This window comes from Leptidea sinapis, chromosome 2 (assembly GCF_905404315.1).
Source record: "Leptidea sinapis chromosome 2, ilLepSina1.1, whole genome shotgun sequence".
NCBI classification, from domain to species: Eukaryota; Metazoa; Arthropoda; class Insecta; order Lepidoptera; family Pieridae; genus Leptidea; species Leptidea sinapis.
In genome coordinates, this window is record NC_066266.1 from 5301490 (window position 1) to 5316907 (window position 15418).

At 34.0% G+C, this 15418-nt stretch overlaps 1 protein-coding gene across 1 annotated transcript; it reads right to left on the bottom strand.

The window, feature by feature from the left end:
• Positions 1-1640: 1640 nt before the first annotated feature.
• LOC126976684 (uncharacterized) lies at positions 1641-11689 on the bottom strand. Its single transcript, XM_050825167.1, has 6 exons — positions 11469-11689; positions 8627-8692; positions 7057-7182; positions 4134-4199; positions 3007-3078; positions 1641-1761 (listed from the first exon to the last, which is right to left on the bottom strand). The coding sequence occupies exons 1-6, from the start codon at positions 11534-11536 to the stop codon at positions 1713-1715; spliced, it is 447 nt and encodes a 148-aa protein (XP_050681124.1). The 5' UTR covers positions 11537-11689; the 3' UTR covers positions 1641-1712.
• Positions 11690-15418: the final 3729 nt, after the last annotated feature.

The window sequence follows — 15418 nt, forward strand, 5'->3', positions numbered from 1 at the left end:
GAGGAAGGTTTACATATATAAATTATATGGCAAAACAACGTTTGCCAGGTCAGCTAGTACTAAATGTGTAAAAGTTTCATTACCAAATATCAAATAGGGGCCTATTGCTTAACAAAATACAAGCTAATACTATTAGTGATTTTGGTTGTAACTTGTACTTTTATGTAACATTATGCAACAAAATATATTAGTACTTTTAAATTGTGGTCATATCTTGTAGTTTAGAAAAAAATATTAGAAGACAGTACTATTCTGGTATTATTAGCCAAACCAAAAATTGTTCTGCAACACAAACGAGTAGCACTTTTAAATCATTCGTTTGTAACTTGAATTGTTTTCCAGTATTTTTAGTGAACTTATGCAATAGGCTGGGGCCTATATCTGTCAGTATAAATATTAATATTAAATAGAATGAATATGTATTTTGCCCAACAATTTTGAGGGAATAACAAGATAAACATCTATAATTTAATCCTCATATTATTACAAATTATTAGAGAAATGAATACAAATTAATATATAATAATAAAATCACACAATAATGACACACTTTTACACAAATTATCTAGCCCCAAATTAGACAAAGACTGTGCTATGGGTTGCAACGATAAATATAATACGATATACATACTTAAATATACACAAACACATGTAAAAACCCATGACTTGAAAACAAATATCCATATTCATCATATAAATGTTTATACCTACCGGGATTCGAACCCTTCAGCTTAGTAGGTAGGGTCGTTTACCACTCGGCTATATACATATAATAAACTCACATCATGTAACTGAACCTCTTATATATAAATTTAAGAATGACGAAATTTTAATGAAAAAAGCGTATTATGAAGTACAGGAATATTAATAGACGATAAAAATGTGTGGTTAATTTGAAAACTGCAAAGGAAGGATAAAAATTGCCGAGTTTCTTGATGGTTCTTCTCAAAACAAGACCTCCTGGTACTCTACTGAAGCGTGGGCATTAAAATTGACTTTTATAAGTGTACAAAGTTTACCTACCTGGTTACTGACTATTAAGCTCGAGATCCCGGGTTCGAATTCCGGTAGGTGCAATCATTTATAATATGATGAATATGGATGTTTGTTTCCGAGTCATGGATGTTTATATGTATTCATGTATGTTTAAGTATACTTACGATATATCGTATTAAATATATCATTGACTAGCTGACCCGGCAAACGTTGTTTTGCCATATAAAGTATAATTCACGCGATAGTTTTATAAGTAATAAAATATTGCCTATATTATAGCCTGTACATCATTTTGTTCTATTGTCAATAGTTTTTGCAGCGCACGCAAAAATAGGTTTTCGATTTTACTCCTTGTGTTACAAAATAGCAATTTTATTACGGATCTCTAACTTTGAAAAAAAAAAAACATAGCCTATAGCCTTCCTCGATAAATGGACTACCCAACACTGAATCATTCAAATCGGACCAGTAGTGCCAGAGATTAGCGCGTTCAAACAAACAAACAAACAAACACTGCAGCTTTATAATATTATAGTATAGATTTATATCCATAGTACAGGCTATGCCTAGTTTGGGGGAAGGTAATTTGTGTAAAAGTGTGTCAATATTATTAGATACTATTATTTCAACTAAAAATAATAAAATTCAAAACGGAAATTGCTTTATTAAATATCAACAGACATAATATCAAACAACAAAACTGTCAAGCAAGTAGTTCAATCAACACACACCGGTTGATATGGCCTGGGCGTCAGAATAACAGGTCTGAAAAAGAAAACATTTGTACTGAATTTGAATGTCAATCTTCACCTTTACAAAGAATATCATCATTGCAGTTCATAATTTAAAACTGAGTAGAACATATACTAGCTTTTGATTAAGGATTGGCCTTCGCTGCGCTGTAACTAGATACCGCAGGTGTAGTCGCAACTTGCGGCTACTAATACTACACCCAAGAGGGCGTACTTAAGCCAGTCTCGAGCAATGTGTGTTGTTGACGTGCCACATGTTCTGTCAAATTTGCTAATAATTGAAGCTAAAATGCCACGTTGCGTAGTTAAACTTTGTAAAAATAATATTACAAGAAATAAGAAAGACACTGGGATCACATATCATCTGTAAGTATTTAGTATTTTATTAATTTCAATGTAAAATAACACGAAGCGTATGTTACAATTTGAAAGATGCCATTGGGTGTCAAGATGCCACGCACACAAGCATCTAATAGGTTGGTAAAAAGCTATTGTTCTTCGGTATTGCGGTGTCTAGATTCAAGAGCGTAGCGGAGACCAATCCTTTACCTAAATATACACCAATAATCTGGTCGTATTGGTAGGAATTACTGAGTAAAGAAATAACGAAAAGATATAATCTATCATGACTTCAACAATTGGAAACAGATTTTATATTTACTTTAGTTTGGGTAATTTGGATTGTTTATTTTAGATATAATGTTATTTTAGATTTCTTGTGATGTATTAATTTCTCCGGCGCACGTGCTACTCTTGAGTCAGTCGTGCTCGAGCTGTCGTACGGTACGGACCTCTCTGGGACGTCGTAACGATGCCCGTTGGATAAACGAAAGTAATAAAATACCTACTCGTGTAGTGTTCTTTAGAAGAACCAATGAGTGATCTTCAGTAACATAGCAATTGTGATGTCAACAGTAATGACGTCACACCTTTTAAAAACAATACAGAGGTTCTTTCCTCGTCAATTATTCATTGATTACATTATCTGAGTAATAGTTAGTGCAGTACCCTTCGATCTCCGTAAAAGACAAAATTTAAATACTTTCTTAAAATTTATGTTAAAACCAATTAAGCTTGTTAGATATAACTTCTTAGTCCAAATGAAGTAACAACTTTGTTTATGTGCTTTCCAAACTTTACAATGGAATAAAGTCACCTCTAAGCGCTCCAAGGCGCCGGCTATAAAGTAAACTATTTTAAGGGCCGTAAAGCCTTCAAATACAGCCTTAAAGCCTAACGTCTTAGTCGGGCCTCTTACCTGCAGTGTATCTTGTCTAATCCCCAAATTGGACGCTTCCTTTGCGGAATAGTTTTCACATTTGGACGTTTACTGAGAAATGAGAAATAGACAATATTTAAAGTGAAAGTAATGAGACAAAGAATTAATAATCATTTTATTCACTTAGGTCTAATGATGCATACGAATGTCATAGATTTGACCACCACTTGTGTGGTTACTTATTAAAAGTAACTCAAAATAGTAACGAGTGTAGAGGTATCATTGTATGTCAATCGAGCATTATCTAAATATATAATATAAATTACGTAACACGTTGTTTGTCCGCGATGGACTCCCTAAACTAATGAACGGATTTTAATGGGGATTACGACGCACGGTTTGACAGTTCCGCTGTGAAACAATTTCATTATAACAACAAGGAGCATACGAAATAATTCTTGATTTTATGAAAAATTATTGATAAAGACATAAAAAAACAGTATTTTATTTATTATGTACAGTACAACGTCTGCCGGGTCAACTAGTATATTATATATTTGAAGTAATAACTTAAATGGTATAAATATAATTTTAAAATAAAAGATGAAAATCTCTCGAAAATGCGGAACTCGAACCCGCGACCTCTCTCGTTCCGTGCGAGCACTCTTCCACCTGAGCAAACCGTTCGAGTGACGTATCGTTGATTTATATTTAGTATCTCTTTTTCAACTCTCAGCTTGTAGCTTCATGTATCTTACAGTTGATAACCTGCTAAACCCCAATATTTGCATATTAGGATATTGACTTGAGATGTCGCTCTTTCAAATCTAAACTATTTGTTAGTTTTTTAAAGTGATAACCCTCACTTATGCAAATTAAATTTGAAACAAAAATTAAACGATTGAAAGAGCGCTCGCACGGAAAGCGAGAGGTCGTGGGTTCGAGTCCCGCATCGTTCATAAATCTTACTTTCAAATTTAATATTGTAATACTTGTAATAAAAGCGTTGCCAACTGAAAAAGGGAGAAAATGATTTTAAATAATCAAAAAAACACGACGTTTAGGATGTAGCGGGCTAGAGCGGGGGCTCCTATTGCCCCATCGATTCAATAATACTTAATTTTAAATTCGTTTGAACGATATAAGAAAGAGTCAATCTTACGTACTTTGCATTTCCCTTTTCACACTTTTGCACAACGTAGGTTTTGTTTCCAAACAACTTTTTCTTCTTCCTGTAAATACAAAATGTTACAGATGTTACATATTAAAGCTTACATGGATGAGAAAGCAGCACACATACACTTGTCATAGACCAGCTATCGCTCGGTCACCATATAAACTTGATCACGTTTTCAATTAAATTCAAATCTTATATATAAAATTCTTGTGTCCTGGTGTTTGTTACCAAACTCCTCCAAGCTAAACCAATTTGTTTGAGAATCTACCAACATATATTTTTAAACCCCTAAATGATGTGGGTCACCCATTCCTAATTTTTATTTTTGTTGGACAATGTATTTTATTTTTATTTTAATATGATTCAAAATTAAGAAATACATAAAACTCGAAATTTTTACCCGTATAAGACCAACACTTAATTTTGTATCGCGATTTTAATATTATTCTGTTCCATTCTCAGCTACGCAACAGAGTTGCAAGATGGCAATTGTTATTGTAGTACGATAAATTTTATATACGATATATTAGAATCGATCATCTTTTTTTTATACCCCAAAAATTTTAATTATTGAATTTGTTTTATTACTTTATATGGCAATACAACGTTTGCTGGGTCAGCTAGTATATTTATAAAAAAAAGTCACTCATTGAAAGTCAAAATAATATACTACTGATTCTAAAATGTGTGAGACTCAGACCTGAGAAGAACGGGTGTAAAAATCTCATTGGGCTTCTTTTTAACCGACTTCAAAAAAGGAGGAGGTTCTCAATTCGTCGGTATGTTTTTTTTTATGTTTGTTACCTCAAAATTTTCGGCGGGATGGACCGCTTTTGATAATTCCTTTTTTATTTGAAAGCTGGTGCTTCCCGTGTGGTCCCATTGTATGTGGCCCAGATCTGACAATGGCATCCTTCTCATGGATGCCAACCATAAGAGTCTTAAATTTTCTACACATATTATGTATAGCAAAGTAGATGATAAATTTACGAATAACTCAATATCGCACCAACCGATTTCGATGATTCTTTTTTTATTAGAGAGGATATACTTCAAAGATAGTTTGGTGAGAGTTTGGTTAGGTTCTGATTACGAAATCCATGACAAAGTAACGGAACTCTTAAATTTTAGGAGCAAATTAACGATACTCGGCCGAATCTTTTTTATGCTATCCGGATATTTAAGTCATCTACCATACCATAGTTATGGTCAAGTAATTGTCGTAGTCGAATATGATGATCAATGGGACTCTTTAACGACTTACAGTAAGGGTGCGATCTGTGGCAGAATTTCTAACTGTTTGTAATCAAGTTGCAAAGCGCTTACGTTCATTGCTGCATTGAAAAATTTAGTATATCTACACATATTTAGACAAATTGTTTGTTGGTGTACTTTAAATTCACTAAAAATAAAAAAATAAAAAAAAATTAACAAAAACAGACTTCAAAAACACTACTCCAAAACAATAGATATAATATGCACTAAAAAGTGTAAAAATAATTGCGTATTATTAAACAATCTAATAAATTAATCTAATTCTAGTTGCGTTTATTGTAATTTTTGGAGTCGGTGTCATCCAAGTTAGGTTAACTACATACATAGTTAGTTATAGGTGAGATGTGCTTGAGTAGTGAGGAGGCGAGAGCGGGTCGCGGCGGAAGGTCACTACTTACACACATAACATTACAATATAAATATCAATATATTTAACAATATATTCTCAGTCTAAAGCAAACGCATGCAATCGATATTATAGATATGAAAAATATAGCATGCATAGAATTAAATTAGTGGCCATAGAACGATGTGAAATGGACGTTCGGAGTGTTACATCTCTCTGTCAATTTATTTCTTTGGTCAATGGGCTGTACCTCGTACACCGCAACATAAAGCTAAAATGTCAATTTCACTATTGGCGCTAAAGAAATGGCTAATACAAGTTCATTAAAAAACTTTCCTTGGCATATCGATTTAAAAAAAATACTTGTATATATAGGATGTCTCGGAAATGTAACATAACCTTAAGACAAAATATAAGATAGTATTGTTTGCTGATGGGTTTTACTCATATTCAAAGTTAAAAAGCAAGAAAAACTAAATATATTAAATTTACCGTACAAAATTACAAAAATATAGATGCGAGTGTTTTGTTAAACTAAAAGGAAATAAAACAGGTAGAATCTGCTATATTTTTTGGCATAGTTATTGTCCTTCAAATTGATAGATCGGCTTTGTAAATTTTATTGTACGATTTTACAGTGTAACCATAGCTTTATATAAAAATGAAGCCCGCTGAGTTTGTTGCGCCCGTTCTACTCAGGTCTGAGGCATACTTTTTGGAATGTGTGGTAGAAAGAAAACAAATCATTCAACACGCTTCAATGAACATTAAAGTTCCTCAAACTTGCTTTGTTGGAAACATTCTAGTTGCGCATAAACGCAAGGCTTCATCTACTTGGTATTCCAATTTCAAACTCCTATCAAGGTTACCGTCACACTTTCAAGTATATCTTCTTAATAATACATTAAGTAGTGCCTTATGGAAAGTAATAATGACACACACAACACACACGCACATATGCACACATACACTTATATATTTACACACACTCACACTCACACAGACATCATGTTCGTATAATTTTTCTTTAGTTAATTATATTTTTATAGACTTAATATGTGGTCCCTAGTTTTTGGTACTGTTAATATTAATTGATATGGAAGAGCGTGGCCTTCTGGCACAGGTGTTTAGACACTTAATAGAAGGACACATCCACTATGTTTGTACCATTGTTGTTACAGAAATAAATATTTTTCATATTTACATTATATCCCTCGTAAGCAAACTATCCAAACATGCAAACTAAGCGCAATGGACCAACAGTCTCGTCGAATTAAGTTTAAAAGCTTACTTTTGCGGGTAGTGTATTGTCACTCCTTTGGGTGTTACTTTCTGCCTGCAGGGTCCGTTGGTACCACAAGGGCATCCCTTCGCCGGCTTCAACGACGTTGCGGTGTACGCAGGTATCGGAGGTACTCTGAAAATGAAATTATCCTCATTTTATATTTATTTATTTCAGAAACAAACGGTTATATAAAACTTTTAACAACTCATACTTAACATAACATAAAAAGCTATAGTTTCGTTTATTTTTAAACACAATAAACTAGATTCGCGTTGCATGGTAATTTTAAACAAAATTCGATATTTGTCATAAAAATGAAATATACTCAAATATAATATATAAAGAGATAGAGAATATTATAAAGATACAAATAGATTAAGGCATTAAACTAACAAATTAAGAAAAAATCTATTTGAAACATTTTTTTAAAGGGCGACAATTTATCAAAGAATAAATTTTTGTCTTTTCGTCTACATGCCTAAGAATCCATTTGTCATTCAAATTTAAAATGTTTTGGAAACGATTTTAACAAATTTTTTTTTGAGATTCAAAAGGCATATATTTTGTATAATCTCTGAAAAAGCATAAACTTCATCCAACAAAATACTTTTGTAACTGAACTTAAACGAGGCATAATAATAATGGACTTTTATAAGGCTGCTGTCTATTGAGGTATGAAGCACCCATGAAAGGATACTGGATACTCCACGCAAGATAGATTGATTCATAGATTTTATATTTTTTAAGTAATTACGGGTATAAATAGCCTTGCTAATGCTGAAGCTTTCATCCAACACCAGAGGAATTCATGTCGTATCGATTTGAAAGTTACGCGCAAAGAATTTCATTTCAAATTTAACACATCTTGAGACATGCAATGTGGATGAACAGACCAATTCGATGTTTGTAAAATTCACAGACTCCCACACGACTTCGGGAGCTTAGAGCAAACTTTCATCTCAAAGGTTTGCAGCGCAAGTCTTTATCGCTCGCAAATTGACATCTACAGTGCGTCTAATTTGCATGAAAACCCCCCGGTTCAAGCCCTCTTATGCCTCGTGCAAATAGGTCGCTTATGGCAGGCGTGTGTAGGTTTTCTCACGATGTTTTTTTTTCATTGTAAGAGCAATAAATTGTACGTATGAATTCGAAATATCGAAAACTCAATCGCTAGATGGCGGAACGGGAAAAACATGCATCTCTCGGATGAGAGAGTTAGTGAAAAAGATTAGACAATTAACTGACAGATACGGCGCGACTAGTATACTTAAGTTATTTCCATAGTATTATGTCCTATGGTATAATGCTACGTTGCCGATATTAATACAATATTTGTGCTGCAGAAGAGGGTTATTCGCGCTGTTTATAACCTAGTTGGTAGATTTTGACTTTCAATAAGTGATGTCAAATCCTATTTTCAAATTCAAATATTATATAATATTGAATTTGAAGACTACGAGGCCACTGCCGCTTTTGATCTCTTGTGCTTCAGATATATTGGTTGCTGGTTATATTTTGTGAACCATTTGCGCATCTGTCTCAAATAATAATAAAAAATATAAGTAAAATAACTTACCCCTTTTTCCTAAACATTTTCCATTTTGACTTGTTTGAAGCCATGACGTAGCGTAAGTTGGACAAACTGTTATAAAAAATAACGAGTTATTAAATTTTATATTACACCGCTTTCTGTACAGTTGCGCAGTAAACTTTCCCCTTTCAACTTACTAACTTTTGTTCGCAAGTTTACTCCGCTTGTGTGAGAATTCAAATGTTGGAAGCGTAGTTAAGAAATAAAATTTATTATGCGCTTTGAATACAGGTAACAGTGACTTCCTAGAGTTTGCTTTAATCGCTTTTTCTACATTTTTGAGCAGGAGACTCAATTGATGGTAGGTAATTAGCATTTAGTTTATTGTATTAATTTATTTTACTTAAAAAGTTCGATCTTAGACCAATTACACTAAATGAAGACTTATAGATATAAATAAACTTTATTGCATACCATACAGACTTATTTATACAAACTTTTTCTAACGGCTTAATTTTTTGAGTTTTAAACGGCAATAACATATGAATGAATAAACCGATTTTGTGGTTAGAAGCATTACACGCAATTTTTGAAGCCTCAAAGAATCTTTGACTTTCAATTGATCGAAGTGAATTTAACTGAATCGGAATTTCGGAGTAATTTCGAAAAATCTCATTTCCGGTTTTCTTTCGTCAACGATAATTCACGAACGAATCGACCGATTTTTACCAGCGTTTCACTAACAAACAACTTAATTAATCGACGTGGTTTTTTGATGTTAAGAGCTGTTTAGTTTTTGCAATAGATCGGTAAAGTAGGTAAAAAGTTATCCCAAAAAAACCAGTAGGAAAAAAATTTTTTTCGTAGTTCTTTGGAAATTTCTTAAAACGTATCGGTCCGTTTCCAAATTGCATTGCATTGGTCAAGGCCTTTCAAGTGGTGCTAGACGCGATGAAATTGGACGAGCCATTTAAAAGTTATAAGAGGTTTACATACATCCATACATGCACACACATACACCTACATATATACAGTCTACGGACACCATCGCGAGAATAGCAAGGGAAGCTTCCTAGGAACTTTAAACGTCGAGATCTGATGAAAACTCGATTTTCGAAAAACAGGGTAAAACCAATAACATCCCGAATTTTCGAATATTTAAAATTTTCTTAACGGGAAGTTAAAAAGACCTTAAGCTGTCAAAAGTACGTAACGGGCGGTCTTGTCGCTTAAAACAATCTCTTCCAGATAACCCAAAAAGATAAAGGATACAATAAGTTACTTAAACAGGTATCTTTAATAACGTATAGGACAATATATATAGGAACAATAATCTTAAATTACTCTCATCATCATCATCAGCCAGAAGACGTCATTTGCTGGACAAAGGCCTCCCCCAAATATTTCCACGACGATCGGTCCCTCATCCAACGTATTCCGGTGATCTTGACCAGATCGTCGGTCAATCTTATGGGGGCCTACCACAACTGCGACTTCCGGTATGTGGTCGCCAATCGATTACTTTACTGCCACAACGGCCATCAGTCCTTCGAAATATGTGCCCTGCCCACTGCCACTTCAGTTTTGCAATAATCTCACTGAAAGCAAAACTGATGAACAATAAAACACTCCAAATCACCCTTAAGCAATTTCAAGTAAGTATTAGTAGATAGTTATGCATTGAGCATGGAATGGATAAGTAGAGGTGACTTTTTCACGTAAGCGTGTGAGACAAAGGAACTGAGAATGGTATGAATACGATTGCTAAGATAGATATTTGTCAGGTACATTATAACTGTAACAACTGGCTATAAAAATCAGGTATATAACTATAATCATAACTATAACTCATTAAAACTTTAATTTTAAGCTCACTCATGAACCTGTGTTGTAACTTAATTGTATTTGTATGTTCACTTTATTTTTATGTATCCACTAGCCGTTCCCGTCCGCTTCGCTGGGCGAATGTTAAAAGGAAATAAATTTAATTTTACTCATCTTATTATAAATACAAAAAAATATATATAAAAATAGCCATAAACCAGATAAATTTCGCATTGAATGGTGGTAGCTTCATGTCGATACGATCAGTAGTTTAGGCGTGATTGAGCCTATATATACGAGTATATGTATATAGATACTAGCTGACCCAGCAAACGTTGTATTGCTGATATTAAAATCGCGACACAAAAGTAACTGTTGATCGTAGATGAGTGAAAATTTGAAGTTGTATGTATTTTTTAATGTTGACTCATAATCAAACAAATTAAAAAAAAAAATGTCAAAAAAATTAAAAAAAATATTTCGGACCCTTAACATTTAGGGGGATGAAAAATAGATGTTGTCCGATTCTTAGACCTACCCAATATGCACTAAAAATTTCATGAGAATCGGTCGAGTCGTTTCGGAGGAGTTTAATATTGAACACCATGACGTGAGAATTTTATATATTAGATAATATATAGATAGCTATTGTCAATAAATGTTTTTTTCATCTATACATCCTTGTAAATTTTGCTGCATTTCCTCTAGGAGAAGTATTTTTTGTATTAATAATACTTATGTTAACTAATGAAATTATTTACTCACCAAACGTGGCGCTTATTGGCTAACTCAGTAATTTTGTACATAACCTACAAATTGCCTAATGATATACAAACATAATATAAACCCATGATCATAATGTAAAATGGGAATAATATATGGCACTGAGCGTAACTTCTTTCATGAGGGGCTTAGACGTAAGAGGAGAGAGGAGATTCTATTTTTTTTCAGACACTCGCAAGTTCACTTTATGTTACGTTACGTTGCATTATGTGTTCAGCAGAGAGCTAGCAACAGGCCAAGAGTAATAGAACACGAAACACGAAAAATACTTGATAGGTACCTGGAATTACTTGTACATTCATCTATTTTCCTCCGGGCGACAATTGTTTTTCCATGACTGGAACCCATTGGAAAATTAAAAACACACGTCAGCAACCGTATAACACATTGATATTACTTAAGCGTTTCCAACTTTTTCACTACGTAGCATGACTATGTTTTTTATAATTAAGTTTTTTACATTTTTACTGCAACTGCATTTTTGATTTTACTGCGGGATTTGGCATGTGCCAAACTTTCTTCTAAAATATGAGTAAAGAAGTTTTGTGAAAACTCCTTCTACGTACCTCACTGACCTGATTAAATACCAATGTACAGGCTATTCCATTAGTTTGACAGCAAATTTTGTGCCTATTTGAAGCGCCATTCGCGAGCGTCCAGAAAACTAATTTTGACGTATAATACAAATGGCTGCAAGAGACGTACAATACTCTGAAGTATTATTTTATTTTGAATTAATTTCAGTTTCAAAATTAATACTTCAGGAATCAACGTAAAACAGTACACAATTTTTTTTTTGGTTTTGCTGAGGTTGTCTTCAATAGTTTTAGTACCGTAGACTGTCGCTACATGGCCAACAATGCCAAAATGGCGAATATCAAACAGGCACATAATCACTTTGACAGCCGCCAGTCCAGTGGTATATAGTAGAGGTCAGTGACGTACCAACATTGAGTCTATGGACTTCCAAAATCATTTTCATATAAACTTGGAATAGGTTATGACACGGCTTTTATCTAGGATGAAGTATCAACTAGATATGCCATTGATCCCATAATCCGGATAGTAGTAGAATACGGTGGATTAGCTTGGCCTATTATCGGAGAGAGATAATTTGAACTTATTACTGATTTATTATGAGTAATAATATACTGGTGATAATAATCAATATATTTAAAGATTATTTCCAAGGCTGTGGAATCACATATATATAAGCTTATACTGTTATTATTTTTATAAATCAAGCAATATTTTGACTAATAATCGTATTTGCGTAAGAAAATATTTTCTGACTTCAGTTGAGTTCAGTCTAATATATTTCATATCACCTGAGTTATATGCAACATTCAATTGCCACATAGCATCACTATTCCAATTGACGTCAAATATGTAAAATTTTATGATAAATTACGATCACAATTTTTAACCTGATTCCTGCCGCCAAAGTCCACCTTCGCACGACACGCCACAATTTAGGATATCATCCCCACCATCTGGATCTGTGGAGGTCCTCCACAGTGCGGTTTTCAAGGAGCTTTCTTCCACGTACAAGGCTGTGGAATGAGCTTCCTTGTGCGGTGTTTCCGGGACGATACGACATGGGTACCTTCAAAAAGCGCGTTCACATTCCTTAAAGGCCGGCAACGCTCTTGTGATTCCGCTGGTGTTGCAAGAGAATGTGGGCGGCGGTGGTCACTTAACACCGGGTGACCCGTCAATCGACGTGTTAAAAAAGAAAACAGAAAAGTGAACAGTATTGTAGTCGTGCTTTAATACCAAAGGATTTTATTATTGTAAGTAATCTCTTTCACCCACGTTGATGAAACGCCTCTTCATCTCCTCTGCGATTGTGGCCCACTAAAACATACGCGTAACGCCATCCTTGGCGACTACAGCCTGCTTCCAGGTGCTGTTTGTAATATTCGCGTCAAGAAGATACTTCGGCTTGTAAATGCGGCAGGGCTTGACACCGAGCTACAAGTATGAGTGGCGAACACAATAGTTCAATTCTAGACACCGTGTTGGCGCTCATTAGGACTAACCAAATAGCCACCCTCTCCAAATAATAAACCTGTCGCGTAGCAACGCTTCGACGTATATGACGAGAGTTGTCAAACGTCATATCGTGCAGCAACATACATAACGAGAGTTGTGAAACTTCAAGACATTGATAATTTCAACAGCTCCGTCAGCAATACTCATAGCTTTAGCGTAAAAGCATTTACTTTAGACGCTGTAGACCCGGGTTCGATACACCTACCAGTGTATGGAATTTATTAGGTTTTGTAAAGTTAATGATAATTTCTAGTAAGTTCAGGATCAAATCGAACAGAAAAAAAGGGATGGAAAATGTGTAAGCAGGATAAAAATAGTTAAAAGAATTTTCTACAATTTAAATTTAAAGATGGAATGGGGAATAGAATCATTTTGAAAATAGAACAGATCCGGGGGTATATAAGCCGTACTAAGCGGTTGGCCTACGGAGTTCTAGTTCTGACTCGAAAGTGTAAAGAAGAAGAAGAAAAGAAGAAGTAGTGAAAAGTGTAAATGTTCCAAGAAGAAGAAGATAAAAGAGACTTAGTGTTTTGTGCGGTGTGACGTGTTGAAGATACCGCCGCCCACAAGAGGAACAGCGGCAGACCGGCAAAGTGCAAGATCAGAAAAAGTGAACGCAAATAAAGACTCGTTCCTATAAGCGGAGTATTATTTCCAATCCCTGACCCACTCTCGTGTCAATACTAATAATTCACCCATGTTATTATTATTTGCTTGTCACATCCAGGTATACTTTATGCAATTGTGTATAAAACTAACAGCAAAATTTTGTGCCAATTTGAAAAGCCGCAATGTGTGAACATATAACATAATTATGAGGTAAGCTTAAATACTAGCATAAGTTACAAGTATTCTGTAATTATTCTGTATTACCTGAGCATCGCTATTACGTTCGTCACTTTGAGACATAAGATGTTGTCTCATTATCTTTGTAAGTTCACTCGCTACTGCGCCTTTGAAACTGAAACACGCCTGCACATTACTGCTGGAAAGGTGTCACTGACGACACCTAAATGTATAAATAAATTGTCTGTTGAAGCGACTATTATATTGAGTTACTAGCTGACCTAGCAAACGTTGTATTGCTGATATTAAAATTGCGATACAAAAGTAACTGTTGATCGTTGATAGTTGAAAATTTGAAGTTGTATGTATTTTTTAATGCTGACTCATAATCAAACAAATTAAAAAAATTAAAAATAAAATCATGTGGACCACCCTTAACATTTAAGGGATGAAAAATAGATGTAGATCTCAGACCTACCCAATATGTACTCAAAATTTTATGAGAATCGGTCAAGCCGCTTCGAAGGAATTTAACTACAAACACCGCGACATGAGAATTTTATATATTAGATTAATTTTACCTTAATGCGTAATTTAACTATTTGATGAATAAAATTTTATTACAAGAACTCTTAGATCATCTATACGTCTAGATAGACTATGATATCTGTGACAATGGCGAAAAAAATTTAGTGTAGAATAGGGTAAATGCATGAATTTTAGGAATACTTAAATTTGATTTTTTATATCCTAAAAATTAACAAATACATCAAATTATAGATATAAACATTATTCAATTAAAAAATAAATATTCTTTCCCGGCAAGATATTTCGGCTATGCGCCATTTTGCGCTGGGTTTCTGTGACGTCAGAGTCTAACCCAAGAATCTATATTGTACTAATAAATGTATGGCCGGTTTTTTTCTTTGGTTATACTGCGAAAACTACTGAACCGAGTCATGGACGTTTATTTGTATTTATGTATGTTTAAGTAAGTATCAATATACTTAATTAAACATACATAAATACTGAATATAATATCGTTGTATTGTACCCATAGTACAGGCTATGACTAGTTTGGGGCAAGATAATTTGTGTAAAAGGGTGTCAATAAAAAAAAAATAGGAAAAATAATATTTCTACTAAATATAAGTTACATGCATATATAAATGCTTAACTTGGGGCAAGATAATTTGAGTACAAAAAAGTGTGTCAATATTATTATTATTATTATATATATTAACATAAAAAACTGGAAACTGGAAACCCAAGCGCTGGCAGCTATTTCGGTCAACGGATCAGCCTTGCTATCCAACGCGGTAATGCTGCCAGTATTCTTGGTACGCTTTCACGTAATGATAGTTTTAATTTTATGTAGTCGTAGTATTG

What these genes read in the sequence shown, in the direction of transcription:
- LOC126976684 (XM_050825167.1), bottom strand. Translation starts at nt 11,536, where the DNA reads ATGGGTTCCAGTCATGGAAAAACAATTGTCGCCCGGAGGAAAATAGAT. An exon ending in ACAATACACTACCCGCAAAA is followed by an intron (nt 4,200 to 7,056) that starts GTAAGCTTTTAA and finishes TTGTATTTACAG; the next exon opens with GAAGAAGAAAAAGTTGTTTG. An exon ending in TTAGACAAGATACACTGCAG is followed by an intron (nt 1,762 to 3,006) that starts GTAAGAGGCCCG and finishes TTTCTTTTTCAG; the next exon opens with ACCTGTTATTCTGACGCCCA.